The sequence below is a fragment of the Squalius cephalus genome (assembly GCF_949319135.1).
Source record: "Squalius cephalus genome assembly, chromosome: 24".
NCBI lineage: Eukaryota > Metazoa > Chordata > Actinopteri > Cypriniformes > Leuciscidae > Squalius > Squalius cephalus.
Window position 1 is genome coordinate 12,097,969 of NC_137145.1, and position 16,449 is coordinate 12,114,417.

Here is a 16,449-nt window from a genome sequence, read left to right on the forward strand (position 1 = left end):
AGTGGCTTGTCTTTACCTCAGACTAGATTTAAACAGCTGCATTTCACTCACTTATCTCCACGAATACGATAAGACACTGTGAAATTTCATCGGAGCTGATAGATTATGACTCTAACCATTTAGCCAAGCCATATGTCTCATCAGTGTCCAGCATGCACTGATCATCTGACCCTCCCCGCCAGGTCCTCATAGCTGGTCTGAACATACGTGCCTGCAGCAGAGTCTCCTTGCAGCGCTCTTCTGAAACTTAAACTCTTCATTAGGAATCTGCTGACAATCAGAGCAGTCAGAGAGTGTGTGTGATAATCCCCCCTCTCGTTAACCCCCCGTGGCTCTCTCTTTGAGCACACACACACACGCGCTCCTGAGGTTTTCTCTTTTTTTTAGGGAAGGGATGGAAGGGGTTTGAATCCTCTGCATGCTGATCACCCTTGCCCTAATCCTACTGCCACATTCCTGGCAAGGCCTTCTCATGCTCTGTGTCTCTCTCATAGCATAGCACATGCATAGCACCTTATTTATTATCCTCATGGCTGGAGCCGTAGTAGGGGAGACCGAAGTCACAGTGCACTCTTATTTAAATTTTCAACATTTCAGCAGTTTTTTTTTTTCTTTTTCATTTTACATTTTTATTTTCTAACTGCTGCTGTCAACATTTTGGATGCCTTTAGATTTTTTATTAATTAAAAGTAACCTTGAATGGTAGATGCTTACAAAGTTTGCTGGTAGCTATTTCACAATTTGATTTGTTTCAGATTCACAAGCTTTCAATTTGATTACACTTCATTGTAATTTCGATTCAGATTTGTTTGTGACACTTATATATGTTAAACAGTCCCTCCAGTTTTTCGCGATTCCGCGATCGCTGAATACAACGCAAAATCAACAAATTGTCGCATTTTTTTGCGATCCTGCATAATTCCTAATTTAACCGCAAAATAATCACAAAAATGAAAAAGACCTCACAAAACATTAAATTATAATCACCCAATTGAAATATCTCTAGTTTAATTAAAGTTTCAATGCATTTTACGTGGATACAGATGTTGCGCACGCAACGTTATGTCTGTGAGCGGTCTGTCAGAAACATGGCGAAAGAAAATTTGTCTCACCTGCCCTCTCACATAAGCGCCAAGGAGCGGGCTAAGCAATATTCTGATATATTGCACGAGAGTGGGGGTAAATTGTTTTGTGTTGACCGAGTGACTGCCTGACTGCAGTGTGTGTGTGTGTGTGCGTGCGTGTGCGTGTGTGTGTGTGTGTATGACTGACTGCGTGTCACCGCCTGTCAGCGTAAATTCTCTTTATAGCGCTTGAACAAATACACATAGCAACAATTACTTCAAAATATTAATCTTGGCGAGTATTTACGTAAAACTATCAGTAATAACTGATTGGGACGTTTGTCATTACTGTAGTAGGTCTTAAAGTGACAGTAACCTAATTTACCTGCTGTTGTCAGTGTTGTTAATGTTAATCAAGCAACAACAATAGCTACAGCACAATTTTTAAAAAAACGTAAATTATCCACTGTTTGTAACTGTATCCTTGTATTTATTTGTCCTGTTATGTTTCTTTTTGTTATTTGTTCCTTTGTTCTTATTTCATTACTGAGTGTTTACTTGGTTATTTAAATCATTTCTTGGATGTTCCTGGTTGTGCCCATAGGTTGTTTTAAAAGTTAATTTGATGAGAATTTGATTAGACCAAAATAAACAAGCTTTATGCATTTTGTTTGTGATTTGTGTCATGTATGGTATAAATGTGATGTCCTAATTATAAAATATAAAAATCGCAAATTTTTTCACAAATTTCTGGAAATTACCACCACAAAATCAGTCATTTTGATCGCAAAAATCACACAAAAAAATCGTGAAATCCTGGAGGGACTGGTTAAAGGCCCACTGAAGTGCCTTGGAACGCGCAGCTTTGTATGATGCGTTGATGTAATTTCCACTGAAACAGGAAGCTAAGGCAGGACATATTGAATGGCTCCTCCTGAATCCGAGCGCTGATGACACGTTGGATTCAACAGTAGAGGTGTTAATCACTTCTAGCCATTTCATTCTTAACCAATGCACAGTTGGAAAATGGAATAAAACTCAAGCGTTTGAGCAACCGAACACCCATATTGCTCCGTGACGCGTCAACGCCGGTCGCTTTGGCCAGGTGGTAGAGAGCATTTGATTGGGCAGAAGATGTGAGGACAAGCTGAAGTCCGCGGTGATGTCATAAATATCTGTGATCTATTTAGTGGAAGTGAGGGACTGTAAGTTTTGAATGCTTATAGACCTTATATAGCCCCACCCCTTTTCAGCGCTGCGCTTGCTGTCTTTTGTCTTCCGGTTTGTATTTCCACAGCGATCTTAGGTATTTATGAATGAACTGCCCGTTTTAAAATCTTCCCGGTCTACTGACATTTGTTAAGACATCTGCTTTAAACATTACAATGCTCGTGATAACTTTCGTTAACTCTACAATAAGTAAATCCATTTCAGCAGCTAATTATTCTTCAACAACGATGCCATAGAAATATACAGAGCGACCGCTAAACCGGAAGTTCAGAGACAATATTCTAAAGATGGCTGTGTGCTTGTTTCTCTGGCGCATAAGGTCTATATCTCTTAAATGCGATTTTTTTCCATTGTTTTTGAACATACCAGCTTATTCATAACCTTAAGGCTAGCATAATTATTCTAAATGCTGAAAAACTTAAATTTTGATTTCAGGGGGCCTTTAAATAAATTATCTCTTGGCTATTGCTATAAATTATACAAGGAACCTTCTAAAATGGATGTTACAAATATTGATAATAAATATTATGATAATTAATTATAATTTATAATAATTATTTTTCATATTTATAAATGTTATATATATATATATATCTATATATATCTTTCTCTATCTCTCTCTCTCTCTCTCTCTCTCTCTCTCTGTATATATATATATATATATCTTCTCTCTCTCTCTCTCTCTCTCTCTCTCTCTCTCTCTCTCTCTATATATATATATATATACACACATATAGTACAAAATCCTCAGTCACTTTATCTATTTATTGAGTTCATTCAGAGCTTCTGAGTAAAAAATGATACAATTGCCCTACAGATTTCAGAGTTTTCTTTTATGCTCGATGGCTAAAACATGCCTGTTTCCAAGGCATATCACTCTATTCCAGTAACAGCAACTGAGTGGAAATTGATGGACGACGTGCTAAATGGGTTAAAAACAGGCATAAGTGGCCACCTTTTCTATCGGTCAAAGAATCACTCAGCAAGCGTCCACTGAAATGACTTCTGCAGAATGATGTATTAGCACAGAATGCTTTCTGATCTCTCAACACATTTATCACAGATAGGTTCTCTGGTTTTTGCCGCATCTACCCAAAGTCTCACCAAGCAACAGAGCTGGATGCCTCGTGGTAAGATTAGGAGGTATCCATTTAAACAGCCCTGCAGATTGGGAAAGCAAGATAACGCACACACTGTCCCCTTACCCGTATCTCTGCTCAACATGAGAGCGACCAAACCGATTTGACAGCAAGCTCTTGAAGATTACCTTCACTCTCTATGAGCTCAGGTGTTCCAATTTCGGCGGAATTCCAGCCTTCAATATTCTGATTTTTATCAGCGCAGTGAGGAACTGTAACCACGGCGTGTCATCGGCAGGAACGACCGCTCACTCTTGTGTGCGCTAAAGCCATCAAGATGCGATTGCGTCCTGTGCCGTTGCAACACGGTGACAGAATTATACCCACTCCCCCACAAGGCACATAAAAGTTAGAATGATCTTAGAGCAATTTAAATGAAGCTATGGTCAATTTTCTAAAGATTGCCATGTTATCACATTTAATGGATGGAGTCAAGCAGTACTGAATTCTTTTCAAAAGAGTGCTATTAGCTATTGTCCCTCTCAGCTTGTCATACAGTAAAACTGGTCTACGTGTTGTACGTGCACACCTCTCCTTTATCTTAACCGTTAGCCAGGAAGTGTATTGAAAATAAGCCAAAGGATATCCTTGGTTCCGTACAGTATAATCAACATTTCAGGCCACATAATGCAAGTTTCCATCATATTGTCCATCTAAACTCTTGCTAAAGTTACGCAAAAAGTCATGTCTATGTTTTATAAATCTGGAATTGAAAATGCAATTGTGATAGTGCAAATCTTGTAGGTTCCATTCTTTCAGTACTTGTGCAGTCTATTGAGAAAATGCTAATTATAATAAAAGCTTTTAGCTATGCTAATGAGGTCATTTGCATGCGAACCATCAGGCCTCTGGGAATAGCAAAATTTCACCACACAGTAAGTTTCCGCAACACCCATTTCAGCGAAGACTTTAATCTAATTTTAAAAAGCAGGACACTTTGGAATTATTTCTAGATCTACCATATCCAAACAATCATTACCATAAATACAAAGGCATGTGAAATTGCAGATAGATTGGATGAATGGTGAATGAAGATTCTGAATGTCTCAGACACAAAGGGTGTGTTCCAAATCACATACACACAATCACAGAATGCAAATTTTCTCTGAGAATTTCTCTGCATAACCTTTTAAATTTTGTAAAATTGTCGGGTGTACAAGCAGTGTGCACTGTGTGGAATAATGTATTCTGTAATGCAAAGTGCTGGATTTGACCTTCCATTACATTAGTAACAATTAACAATTTCATTTTTTTTTTTTTTCATACAATATAAATCAATGGGCTCCAAAACAACATTGGACCCCATTTACGTTCATTATATGGAAATAATCTTCCTTTGTGTTTCTCATAAGAGGAAAGCCAAACAGGTTTGTAAATGATGACCATGATTTTCATTTTTGGGTGAACTGTTTAAACCAAATGGAAAGCCATAATTTGAGCATGTATGAGACACACGCAGAGAGAGATTTGAGCTCATGAATATCAGAGATGAATCCTCCACCTGTGGTTCCTACAGGTTAATGAGCAGTGCTGGGACGTTGAGTCTCCCAAGCTGTTTTACACTGTTGTGTGTGTGTGTCTGTATGCAATAGCAGCGTGTTGCCTGAAGGTGTATAGCCCTGGGGTGTATGTTTGTATGTTGTAAATTCGTGTGTGTGTGTGTGGCCTGAGAACCTGGTCTGGAGTTTTCCGTCCCCACGCTGGGGTTCTGCTCCGACACACTGCCCTTTTCCCATCTTCATTAATCAAACCCCATATCGCCATCCTTTTTCTTTCCCAGTGCACACTTGCACGTGCTCAGAACGCATTGCAAATCTGCCCACGGAAGGATCTCTAATGTAGCAAATGTATTCAGGTGGGCCGCTTTTATATATTCACTTTGGAGAAGCCCTGACTCAGGACATTAAGATTCATGATATTTGGGCATTTGTGACACACGCGCACTGTTTAAAATTATTCATTGCATTCCCTGCAGCATCTGTGAATGACAAACTTCCACACAGGATACATAGAAAAAGAGCCAGGAAAATCTCAATCAGATACACTTTTGGCACCGGCACACTCTTGCTTTGAAGATCAACAATTCCTCAGGTTAGGCACAGAGGACAGTGCGGGAGTTTTCAACGAAGTCTTTCGCTATTGATTCATACTAATCATTCATTTTACAGTTGTAGTGTGCCATTTTTGATGGTTAAATACTTTATATACAAGCTTAATATGCAGAGACAACTATAAGAAAGTCATTCGCAGGTTGATTCCCCTGAGAAGTATAGACACTGGTGTACTTTCAAAACATTGTTTGTTTGATCCTGACCTGCCCAACAACAGCAGCATTGATTCAACCAATGGCGTGGGTTTGGGGCGGGGCTCTCGCTTTGATAGACGAAGTTACTAATGAAAATGTTCATTTTTGTCAATGATAACAATTACGAACAATGTGCATCATAGTGATAATTACAATTTTAATTCAAACATACTGTTAACAAAAATATTACAGGAAAAAATAGCACCAATGTTAACATGACAGAATACAATTGTTTCACATAGTCCAATCATAGTCACAAAGTTAAACTAGCGTTCAAAATTTGGGGTCAGTTCAACATGGATGCATTAGATAGATCAAAAGTGACAGTAAAGACATTTATAATGTTACAATTTTTATTTTATTTTTTTCAAATAAATGCTGTTCAAAATATCTATTCATCATATAATCCTAAAAAAGTATTATGGTTTCCAAAAATATCAAGTACAACTCTTTTTAACACTGATAAGATGTTTCTTGAGCACCAAATCAACATATTAGAAGGATCATGTGACACTGGAGACTGAAGGATTGGCTGTTTGAGAATTTAGCTTTCTCTAAAATTGCATTTTAAATTGTAATATTTCACATTCCAGTTTTACTGTATTTTTTGATCAAATAATTTCATTTTTTGAGTCACAGAGTCTTCTTTAAAAAAAAAAAAAAAACATTAAAACATCTTACCGACCTCAAACTTCTTAACTATATCATGTGCTAGTCAGTATGTATAACACATGTTTTTGTGGAGTAAAATTAGATACCACTTTAGTGAATCTGACAAAAAAATATATGAATATGACATGAAATATTGATTACATTTAAAGGTTAGTTTTGTCAAAAGACAAAAACTAGTGTACTGAGTCCATGTATATTTGGTTCGTGACACCAGTGGCACAGAAAACACTTCACCTACAGTATAAATGAAACGATCTATTTAGTTGTTTTCGAAACGGCGTCCAGTGGTGTGCCACGTTGGAAGTGTCTCAAGAGAAAGTGAAGATCTGTTGTTTCTTTAGTCTGCCAGCTTGCCTGGTAAACAGATATATAAAACACCCTCTTCCCAGATGTGAGGGCTAGCTGTGAGACGCAAGGGGAGACTATGCGGATGATGATGAATGGGGTCTATAAACCACGAACCACTTCCTCCTGTACTTCAGAGCTCACCTGTTTCTGCTTAACGTGGGAAAAAAAACTGCTGCTCTTTCTCTGCACCGGCTCACACGCTGAGTCCTTCGTGGCCCGTCCACAAAGGATGTTTCCAACTAAGAGGAAGTCACACATCTTTGATCCTTCTGCATTGTGCACAAGGATGCGTGTCCCGGACCGAGAGATTCAATACATAGTCATTCCCCACCATTTGTTTGTAGCTGATAGCAAGAGTAGTTGCAGATGTTTGGCTAGATGCCATGACACAATTGTAAATGCACAGTTAAAGCTGGAGTTTTTAAATATATATAAACTGTGTTAAGTACAAGTTAAGTAATGAATTATTAATGTTAATATAAACATACCGTAATGTTTAAGTCTTAATTTTTTTTTAATGATCTAAGCGCATAGCGCACTTAGGGCGTGTCCAAATCCACTTTTGCTAGTTTAAGGACGGGAAAAATCATTGGTTGTCTCTATTCTCTTAATGAGTAATGGGTGTGTTTTGAGCATAACGTGCAATAAACCAATCAGAGTCTCATCTCCCATTCCCTTTAAAAGCCAGTTGCACTCGCGCCATGGCGGATTCGCTATTTACATGGCGGAATTTGCAAGCGTAAAAACTGAACGCTTCTCTAGCAAGGAATCGCGGATCTGCTTGTGCTTGAGGTTAAAGCGCGCGAGCAGACCATTTACGGGACAAAATCTACGCGCGTTGTGGCCCACCTATAGGTGCATATTACTAACACGCTCTTTAAATAAACGACAAAAAAATGGGCCATTGACTTTAGAGCAGATTTCAGTTGGTCAATGGCGCAATCTTTTTCAGTTGCCTCAAAATAGCAACGCGCCAACAATGCACCTGAACACAACTCGTTTTCAGACCAGCACAAGTGGGCGCAAATGTATTTGCTATTTAAACAACGTGGTGCAGGACGTAAAAATGATAACTGCGTAGGGCTGAAACTAGTGAAAAACACTTGCGTCGCACCTGGCTGCTAACACTTACATACTAACACAAAGAGTTTGTGACAGTGACATGATCATTTCCCAATACTGCTGTAATTTCTTCATTTCAGTATATAGGTCACTTTCAGTTGACAAATTAGTATGCAGACTTTGTCATTACTAAACATCCTCTCCGACATTGTTCTATTAGCCTCGTCAGTAGCAGATTTCTGTCAGGTGGCTGTGTTAATTATCGACTGATCAAACAGTCAAACGATTGTGGGTGAGGGGTCTGGTGAAGCAGTATCGATGGGAAGAGGGCTAACATTCGAACTCTCCATTTTTCCCAGACACACACCAGACATGTTCAATACATCCCCACTTTACTTTCCATTTCCCCAGCCTTTAAATGCTCTCCCTGCCAGCTGTAATTATGAGTTCAAATCAGGAAGTTACAGGCTGCTGCTTTGTATGACTTACAATTGCACATTTCTCATGAAACACTGTCATTTAAAAACGTCCTACTCTTTATGGCAATTAACTTGGTTCTATTAATTTCTGCTTAATTAAGAATATTGTTTTTTTAAACGCTCATGTTATTTAGGATTTTTTAGCTTTATCTTTTATGTAGTTTTATTATCTTTCTTGATGCACTTTTGAAAATATGTTTGATTAAAAAATAAAATTCTAACTTTAAGTTATTTTTTGTTTGGTATAGGTATAAATTCTATTCAAATTATCATTTGTAGTTATATAAATGTTATTGTATAGTAATTTAAACTATGTTCTCTTTAAATTGGTGTCACTGCAATTCTACCAAGGCTTTAACAAACTCTAATGTATTATTTAACGGGAAAATAGAGAAATAGCTTCTGGTCATTCAAACTTTAAAGCAACTAACATACAGTATATAGACATATACTCCTGGGGCGGAAAAAAATGGACCAAGCCAAAAATGGCAAAATGTTTATTGGTCTTTTAATGGTCTTAACCATTTTAATCACAAATCACTGGTCAATAAATTAGCAAGAATTGCATAAATACTGTATAAAGGAACTTGCATTGAATAGCCTTCCCCATGTTGCAGGCAGCTTTTTACAGAAAGAAGAGTCAAACAGTTCATGAGTAGTTAAAAAATGTCTCCCAGTTCGTTTGAGTTTAATGTGAGACCAATCTATATATTCACTATAAGGTTCAAATCTGGACTCTGACCAGGCCAAAACATGAGCCTGATGGACTTGTTCTCAAGCCACTTCTTGGTTATCTTTGCAATTTGGGCAGGAGCATTGTCTTGTTGAGAAATAACATCTGATCATTCCTCTTTCGACAGCAACTTTTCATTTTTGGGAAGCAAGCCATTCTACAATATTTTCCTGTAGTCCAAAGCATTAAATTACTTTTCACAGTGAAGTAGCTCACCAATGCCAACAGCTAAAAACAATGCTTTATTGTGGTAGAGATACATATATTATTATATTTCTTATAGCAGATTTTCAAAGACACTGCTCTGGAGCATCACCATGTTCTGCTAAAAACTTCATTCTGTCTTTGATGTTTTTCTGAGACATTAATGGCTTTTTTCGGCATTTGCTTAAATTTAGCTAATTTATTGACCAAATAATTTGTGGTTAAGACAAGTAAAAGGTGAGTGTTTTGGGCTTGGCCCCTTTTTATTTTTTTGCCCATGCAGGAGTGTATACAACATAAACATACAGTACCGTTCAAAAGTTGGGGGTCAGTAAGATTATTTTAAGAAATTAATATTTATATTCCGCAAGGATGATTGTTCAAAAGTGACAGTAAAGACATGGAGTTAAGACATGAAGACTGGAATTATGTTATAGCTGCTGAAAATTCAGCTTTGCTGGTTTCAGTTTACATTTTGTCCTATTTTCCCTTTTGGCCCGAAAAATGAAAATGTGTCTAGAGTAACATCCTGATCTCTCATTCAAAGGTTTCATGCCTTTCTTATAGCTTCATGTGTTCTGCCTTACTACACACAAGGCTAAAAGTGCATGTCCGGACGTATACGCAGCTGTTCAGGAGCATGACGGGAAGAATTTCCGACTGTATATCAATGAACAGATCAATGTGTTTATATCGACTGATGGATTGAAATCAGTACCCGGTATGTTAAGTCAGAAGGTGTGATGATGTGTTTTAAAGAGCAGGCCAGAAGGCTTAATCAGTGCACGCCCTTCGCCCGCAGAGACTTCGGAGGTTTCTTTGCTCATTATAAAGTATGTGTGTGTGTGTGTCCATGTCTGCAAACACAGGTTTGTGGATAGAGCTGTTACCTAGTGTACACGGTGTGTACGCATTATTATTATGATGCTGCGGTGGGTACCACCCCACTCCAGGGACCAAGACTTGAGAGGCCCCCTTAAAATACCGTGCAATAATTGGAATTGCTTTATCTTTAGTCTCATCAATTAATGTGCAATTTTCCATTTAATTACCAACTCGCTCTCAAAATTTGTAATTAAAATGAGGCGAGATAACAGTGAAGATGCCTTTCGGCTGATAGCACTTGGAATGAGAACACAAGCGCGGTGTGTAATCAGTATACAAATCACACACACACAACGTTCTCAATTTGTATGATTTGGACGAGCTTCATAAAATATGCAACGCCAAGCTAGAATCTAATTTGTGCTTGGAAAATTCCTCACGTTTCCACGAAGTCCAACACGAAATGGTCTGAGTGCAGTGGTGCTGATGGTTTTTAAGATCATGATAACCCAAAACCCAGTGTGTGTGTGTGTGTGTGAGAGAGAGAGAGAGAGAGAGAGAGAGAGTGAGAGAGAGAAAGAGTGTGTGTGTGTGTGTGTGTGTGTTTATGAGATCTCCTTAAAATAGCTGCTTGGTTTGCTTTGGCCCCTTCCATTTTCCACATGCTCCTGCCAACCTGAAGATGAGCTGTGAGGAAAAAAAAAGAAAAAAGATCTTTCCTGTTTTCCCGCACAAACTGTTGTCTGTCTGCTGTCTGAGGAAGGTTACATCCTGTCTGCCATCTGACAGACTTGGCTTCTGTACTGTATTCTGCTCTATGTCTCCTTGATTTTCCCACAATCCTCTTGACAATCCTCTTGTTCTGCTGTCCACAGAATTATTTACGCATATGTGCTCATTTAAACATGATTCTGTATCTTTAAGATTTCAAGCTGTTAAGATATAGACAGAGCTAACAAGATGTTCTCAAGAGAGAAAATTACTATTTATAAAGCACAGAAAGAACTTTATAGGTCACGTTTTAAATGACTGATTTATGTCTCGTGTAATTACCGAATGGAGCAGAGGTCCCACCCACATTAACTCGGGAGATGTGATTGAACTGTTCTTTCAGAGTAATTATATATGATTTCTTATGTATTTTTAGTATTCTTTGCGATTGTTAGCTTCTGCTTCTTACATCTGTGGGCTGCTACTAAAATCCTGGAACTCAATGGTGGGCTGAAGACCGTGAATTGGTGGGGTCAAACTGTCTGAAATTATAATTTGAATGATTTCCGTAACAAAAGACTCAACGAGTTTAACACTGAATATACTTTTATATGCTTCATGTGTTTGGATGGCACTAAATCTTATTTTTAATGCACTTAGACAGATGTGAAAAATAATATCCAACATTTAAAGATGTTGATGGTAACAGACTCGGTAAGTGTATATATAACAAGAAAGCTATAGGGTTGCAGTTATGCTTGCTTATTTATTTATTTGTTTAAGACTACTTTTTTTCCGGTTTAGTTTTGAAAATCAACTCAAATTTAAAATGATATGACATTTCAAAATGTGAGCGAACGAAAACCTCCAGAATTATTGGTACCGACAAGTTAACATGGATCAGAAAGAGTAAAGAACATTTGTGTGATACTTGATAAAACTTGACTCAGAAACGGGGTTCAGGGGTCCTTGCGTGGTAACAAGGGGCCAATTATCTGTAGTCAGGGTTTCCCACAGTGCACCATCCCTGGGGTCCAGCCTTCTCTTGCTCTGTGTCAATTACTCTTCTGACAACAGAGCTAACGAGCCACTGATTGGCCTGCTGGGGTCGTCATGTTTATCTCAGTAAAACACTAACTCATCATGTACCTGCACCTCAAGGTGCTTATTTTGTTTTCTGGACAGACGTAGGCTACTGCAAACTTAGATTGTGTTGGATTGTAAGACTCGCTCTGACTTGTTACTAATGCCTTAATGGATTCAGTAACATTATTCATATATATTATATTATTTATGCACTTCTTTTGTGTACAGAATTGCATTAAATGGACACTATGTATTTTATACTTTACATTTTCTGCCTTTAGGTTTGTAATTCAAAAGACTTCGATTACAAATAGTGTTTGTATGCAGACCTTGATTTAATCGCTGGCCTCAAAATGATTTTGTAGTTTAGTTTAAAAACAACTCAACATATTCATTTCTTCCAACATTGTATCAAAGTTTGTTTCAGTTTAAGTACAGCAGCACCTAGTGGTGGGTCCTGGAATTGTTTCAGTAAATAACTGAGGAAGTTATTTATTTATTTATAATTTGGTTGTCATTTTTGTAGTACAGTATATAATTATTTTCCTTTTGGTAAATATGCCAGTAGGTACAAATTTGGTCATACAACAACACTCTCAATAATCCTTTATGTCACTGTTGTTTCCTTCAGGGTCTCCATGTGAAGCTATCCCATGATGCAACATGTGTCCCCAGCACCAGCATTGACCATGATGGCCACACAGAGCGTCCCACCACCATCGTACCAGGAGAGCCAACAGGTCAGTCAGCAAACAAACGACAATAAAAGAGGAAGGCTGTGACAAACTTTCTGTTTATTTGAGTAACCTATTTTTAAGAAAGGTTTTAATGTATTATTAAATACGTAGACCGACCTTAGATGTAGGTGCACCGTGCATAAATAAAAAGTTTAAACCAGCCTAAGATAGTTTACTGGTGTAAGCTGGTTTAATATGGTCTCCCAGCCTGGCCATGCTGTTTAACTGCCCAAAACCACCAAAGCATAAAAAGCCTAACAAGACTGGGAGATGATAAGACCAACGAATCAGATTGTCTGTTGTTTGAAATCTCCAATTGTGGACGTCAGAAAGGTGCATCTGTGGTCCTGTGCAACATTTAGCGTGAAATCTTCATAGTGTTTGTCCTGAGGTAATCAGAGGAACACAGAGCTAGATTTTTTGTCCCAGAGTCCCCCTCTCCCTGTCCAGCTGCTGTATCCCTCCGCCCTGAGGATTAGAGGCTGGGGAAAAGAGAGCGGCGCGCTGGTGGAGACATGCAAATGAGAGCTAGTTAAGTGTGAAGAAGCTAATTTATTTCCTATTTGAGGCTGGGATTAAGACTTCCAGCTTCCTCCCTTAAACCATTTTTGTTCTGGGGAGGGAGACAGGAGGGGGCTTGCTTTCAAAGCTGCATCACAAAAGAGAAAAAAACAGGACAGGGAGAGATGGGGAAACGTAGAAAACAGGAGAGTTGTACTCTCTCTCCCACTAATGCATCCTAAACAGGGTATTTGTGCATCCTGACAATGTTTCGAATGCGAGGGCAAGACCTCTGCCCACCTCGACTGCCAGAGTTTTATTTGATGACTAGGTGGAACATATTCCTGCAGAAGTTGACCTACGGAAAAATGTAGGGGTCAAGTGCCTCAAATTAGATTCCAGATTTTAATGAGACCATATGCTGCAGCCGCTGACGTTCTTACATTGTCAAGATGGGCAAACCAAGAGATTGCAGACACATTGGAAGTGCCTTCCTGAATATGTATGCTGAGAGGGTTTTTTTCTTCCTTACTAGCTTTTACCTGAAGTTTTTCTAGAACTTCATCTGGATGTGTGTCATTTTTCCTCCAATGCAGAAAAGATAACAAACCAGATTACTACATGCACATTTCCGCTCTTACAGCTATAAAAGCTAAAAAAAAAGGGAAACGTTAATAAACTAAATCTGATAAGACGACAGTGCCTGGCTGTGAGCCACCAATAACATGCACATGAGCAAGATGAGGTTGAACAGCATGTTTGGCTCATCAGTGTGGAGAGGGTAAAAGCAGAATGGGTTGCATGCTCTTTAAACGCATGTTATTTAGTTTTATTTATGTTTGTCAGGATTTATCAGCTGTTATTTCTTATGCATTATAATTCTGTAAAGACAACTGAATTTGATTAAAAAGAGAATCTGATTGGTGTCCAACATTGTACAGTAAACCTAATCTTAAAGGTTTACGGTTCTGTTAGTTTGGATTTTTAGTGTTTCTGCCTGAGTTAGTCTTTTGTTGTCTTGGTCACTCATTATGTTCAGCTGCGCACTCATTATCTCCCTCATTATCACATGTACTTAATTTCAGTTCTGTTTGTTTCATTGTCGGGTATCGTCTATGTGTGTGTGTATCACTCTCTTTGTTTTGGATTTACCTTTCTGCCTTTGGATTTATTAAAAGACTGCATTCTCTCTTCATCATCGTGTTCAAATTTGATCATCTACACAGCGTTGTAACAAAAGGAATGTTTTTTTAATAGTTTAATTGTCATATTTACTGGCATGACATAACAATCTTGCATGATTTTTCTTTCTTTAGTGGAACACAAAAGGGGAAATTGTTTTTGGTTGCCAAACAATATCATAGTTTTACCACATTAAAATCAGTTGAATTTGTAGTTAGAACTATATGTTTTATGTAATATATATGTAAGTTTTACGGTTTAGTTTGGTACTGTTTTTAACTGTTGTGTAATACACTTATTATTTTGGTTTATGTCCAAGTTAATCACAAATGAATATGACGATGGACCTTTCATTTGTAAAATATTTGAATCACTGGATTATCCATGAATAAGTATTGCTACATAGATATTTATTATACAGTATAAACCATTTTATCCTTGTAGATTAATTTTTAATCTCCTAAATGGAAAAAAAGCTCCATAAAACCGGTATTTATATAGCACATTATACAATATTGATTAACAGGATAATAATGATTTAATTAATAATGCAAACAGAATTCAAAAAGTCGAACTCTAAAAAGACAATTGTGTCATTGTTCAGCTTAAGTCAGTTCAGTTTTGATTCAGTTCAGTTCAATAACTGTGTAAAGTTAATACATTATTGTAATTGAAGTATGTTCAACTGAAATAAGTTCAATTCAGCTCTGCAAAAAACAGTGATGATGGCAGTGTTTTCTGCAGTGGTCCAAATGAAAATGTTTGAGTATAATATGGTCAGAATATATATATTGTGTATTTTTCAGATGACAGGCACTACGCAGCAAAACTCGAAGGCCCAGCATGTCCACCTCTCTGCAGGCTCAGCGGCTGGGGCCGCCCCGGTCAGCGTGACGCTCGACCCTCAAGCCCAACTGGAGTCAGACAAACGAGCCGTTTACAGGTGAGTGTTGTGCAATAGTGCAACTTCTTATTAAGGACATCATTTATAAGAAAATCAAGATTTTTACTTTCTCTGAAGAAAATGTGAGTAGTGCTTATATGATGCAATGATGGGCAACACGATGCAATGATGTTTTTGGATGGCATACACTGCCATTAGAAAGTTTAACGTTGCTAAGATTTTTTTAAATGTCTTTGAAAGACATTTCTTATGCTCACCAAGGATTCCTGTTTTTGATAATAAAATATACAGTAAAAACAGTAATATTGTGAAATACTATTAACATTTTAAATAACTGTTTTCTATTTGAATATATATATATATATATATATATATATATATATATATATATATATATATAAACATTTTATGGCAAATCTGATTTTTCAGCAGCCAATACTCCAGTCTTCAGTGTCACATGATCCTTCAGAAATCATTCTGCTGATTTGGTTCTTATTATGAATGTTGAAAACAATTTTGCTGCTTAATATTTTTGTGGAAACCATTCTATATTTTATTCAAGATTAATTGATGAATGGAAAGTTCAAAAGAACACCATTTATTTGAAAAAGAAATAATTTGTAGCATTATAAATGTCTATCCTATTTAACATGTTCTATTCTATCTCTAAATGATTTTCTGTGTCCTTGCTGAATACAAGTCTTTCTTTCTTTCTTTCTTTCTTTCTTTCTTTCTTTCTTTCTTTCTTTCTTTCTTTCTTTCTTTCTTTCTTTCTTTCTTTCTTTCTTTCTTTCTTTCTTTCTTTCAAAACAAAAACAAAAAAAATCATATTGACCCCAAACTTTTCAACAGTAATGTGTGTAATATTTAACAAAGTATGAAAGTTTTTGTGTTCTTTTATTTTTCCAGTGAATATTATATACCTGTACGCCATTGTTCCCATCAGATATAAATTATGCAGTTTTATAGTTATTTGAAACCCTCATAACATATTGATCTAAATACAAGCATACAGACTAGACACTTGATTTGGATAGCAACACGCCTGCATAAGTCATATTTTTCTCGTTTATTCATGAAGTAAATAATACATGGCACACTGACACTTTAAATACTTAAAAACTCATTCCCAATCCTCCCCTTCCCGGTTGATCACATCGCGGCTGTTTGCGAGCCGCATGCATATCGTAGCATCACCGGGTCCTGTGTGAAGGCAGCCGCGAGGGCTCGTTCGACCGGCTTTGCGCTGGCTATGATTAGCGGTGTC

General features: G+C 37.5%; 1 protein-coding gene across 3 annotated transcripts in view; it reads left to right on the plus strand.

The window, feature by feature from the left end:
- pknox2 (pbx/knotted 1 homeobox 2) overlaps window positions 1–16,449 on the plus strand; it is a 72,092-nt gene that overhangs the window by 33,672 nt on the left and 21,971 nt on the right. For all 3 annotated transcript variants that reach the window (XM_079860391.1, XM_079860392.1, XM_079860393.1), the window contains exons 3-4: window positions 12,490–12,598; window positions 15,085–15,221. In XM_079860391.1, coding sequence (XP_079716517.1) covers window positions 12,512–12,598; window positions 15,085–15,221 — 224 coding nt within the window. In that variant the 5' untranslated portion in view covers window positions 12,490–12,511. The remainder of the gene's footprint in view (window positions 1–12,489; window positions 12,599–15,084; window positions 15,222–16,449) is intronic.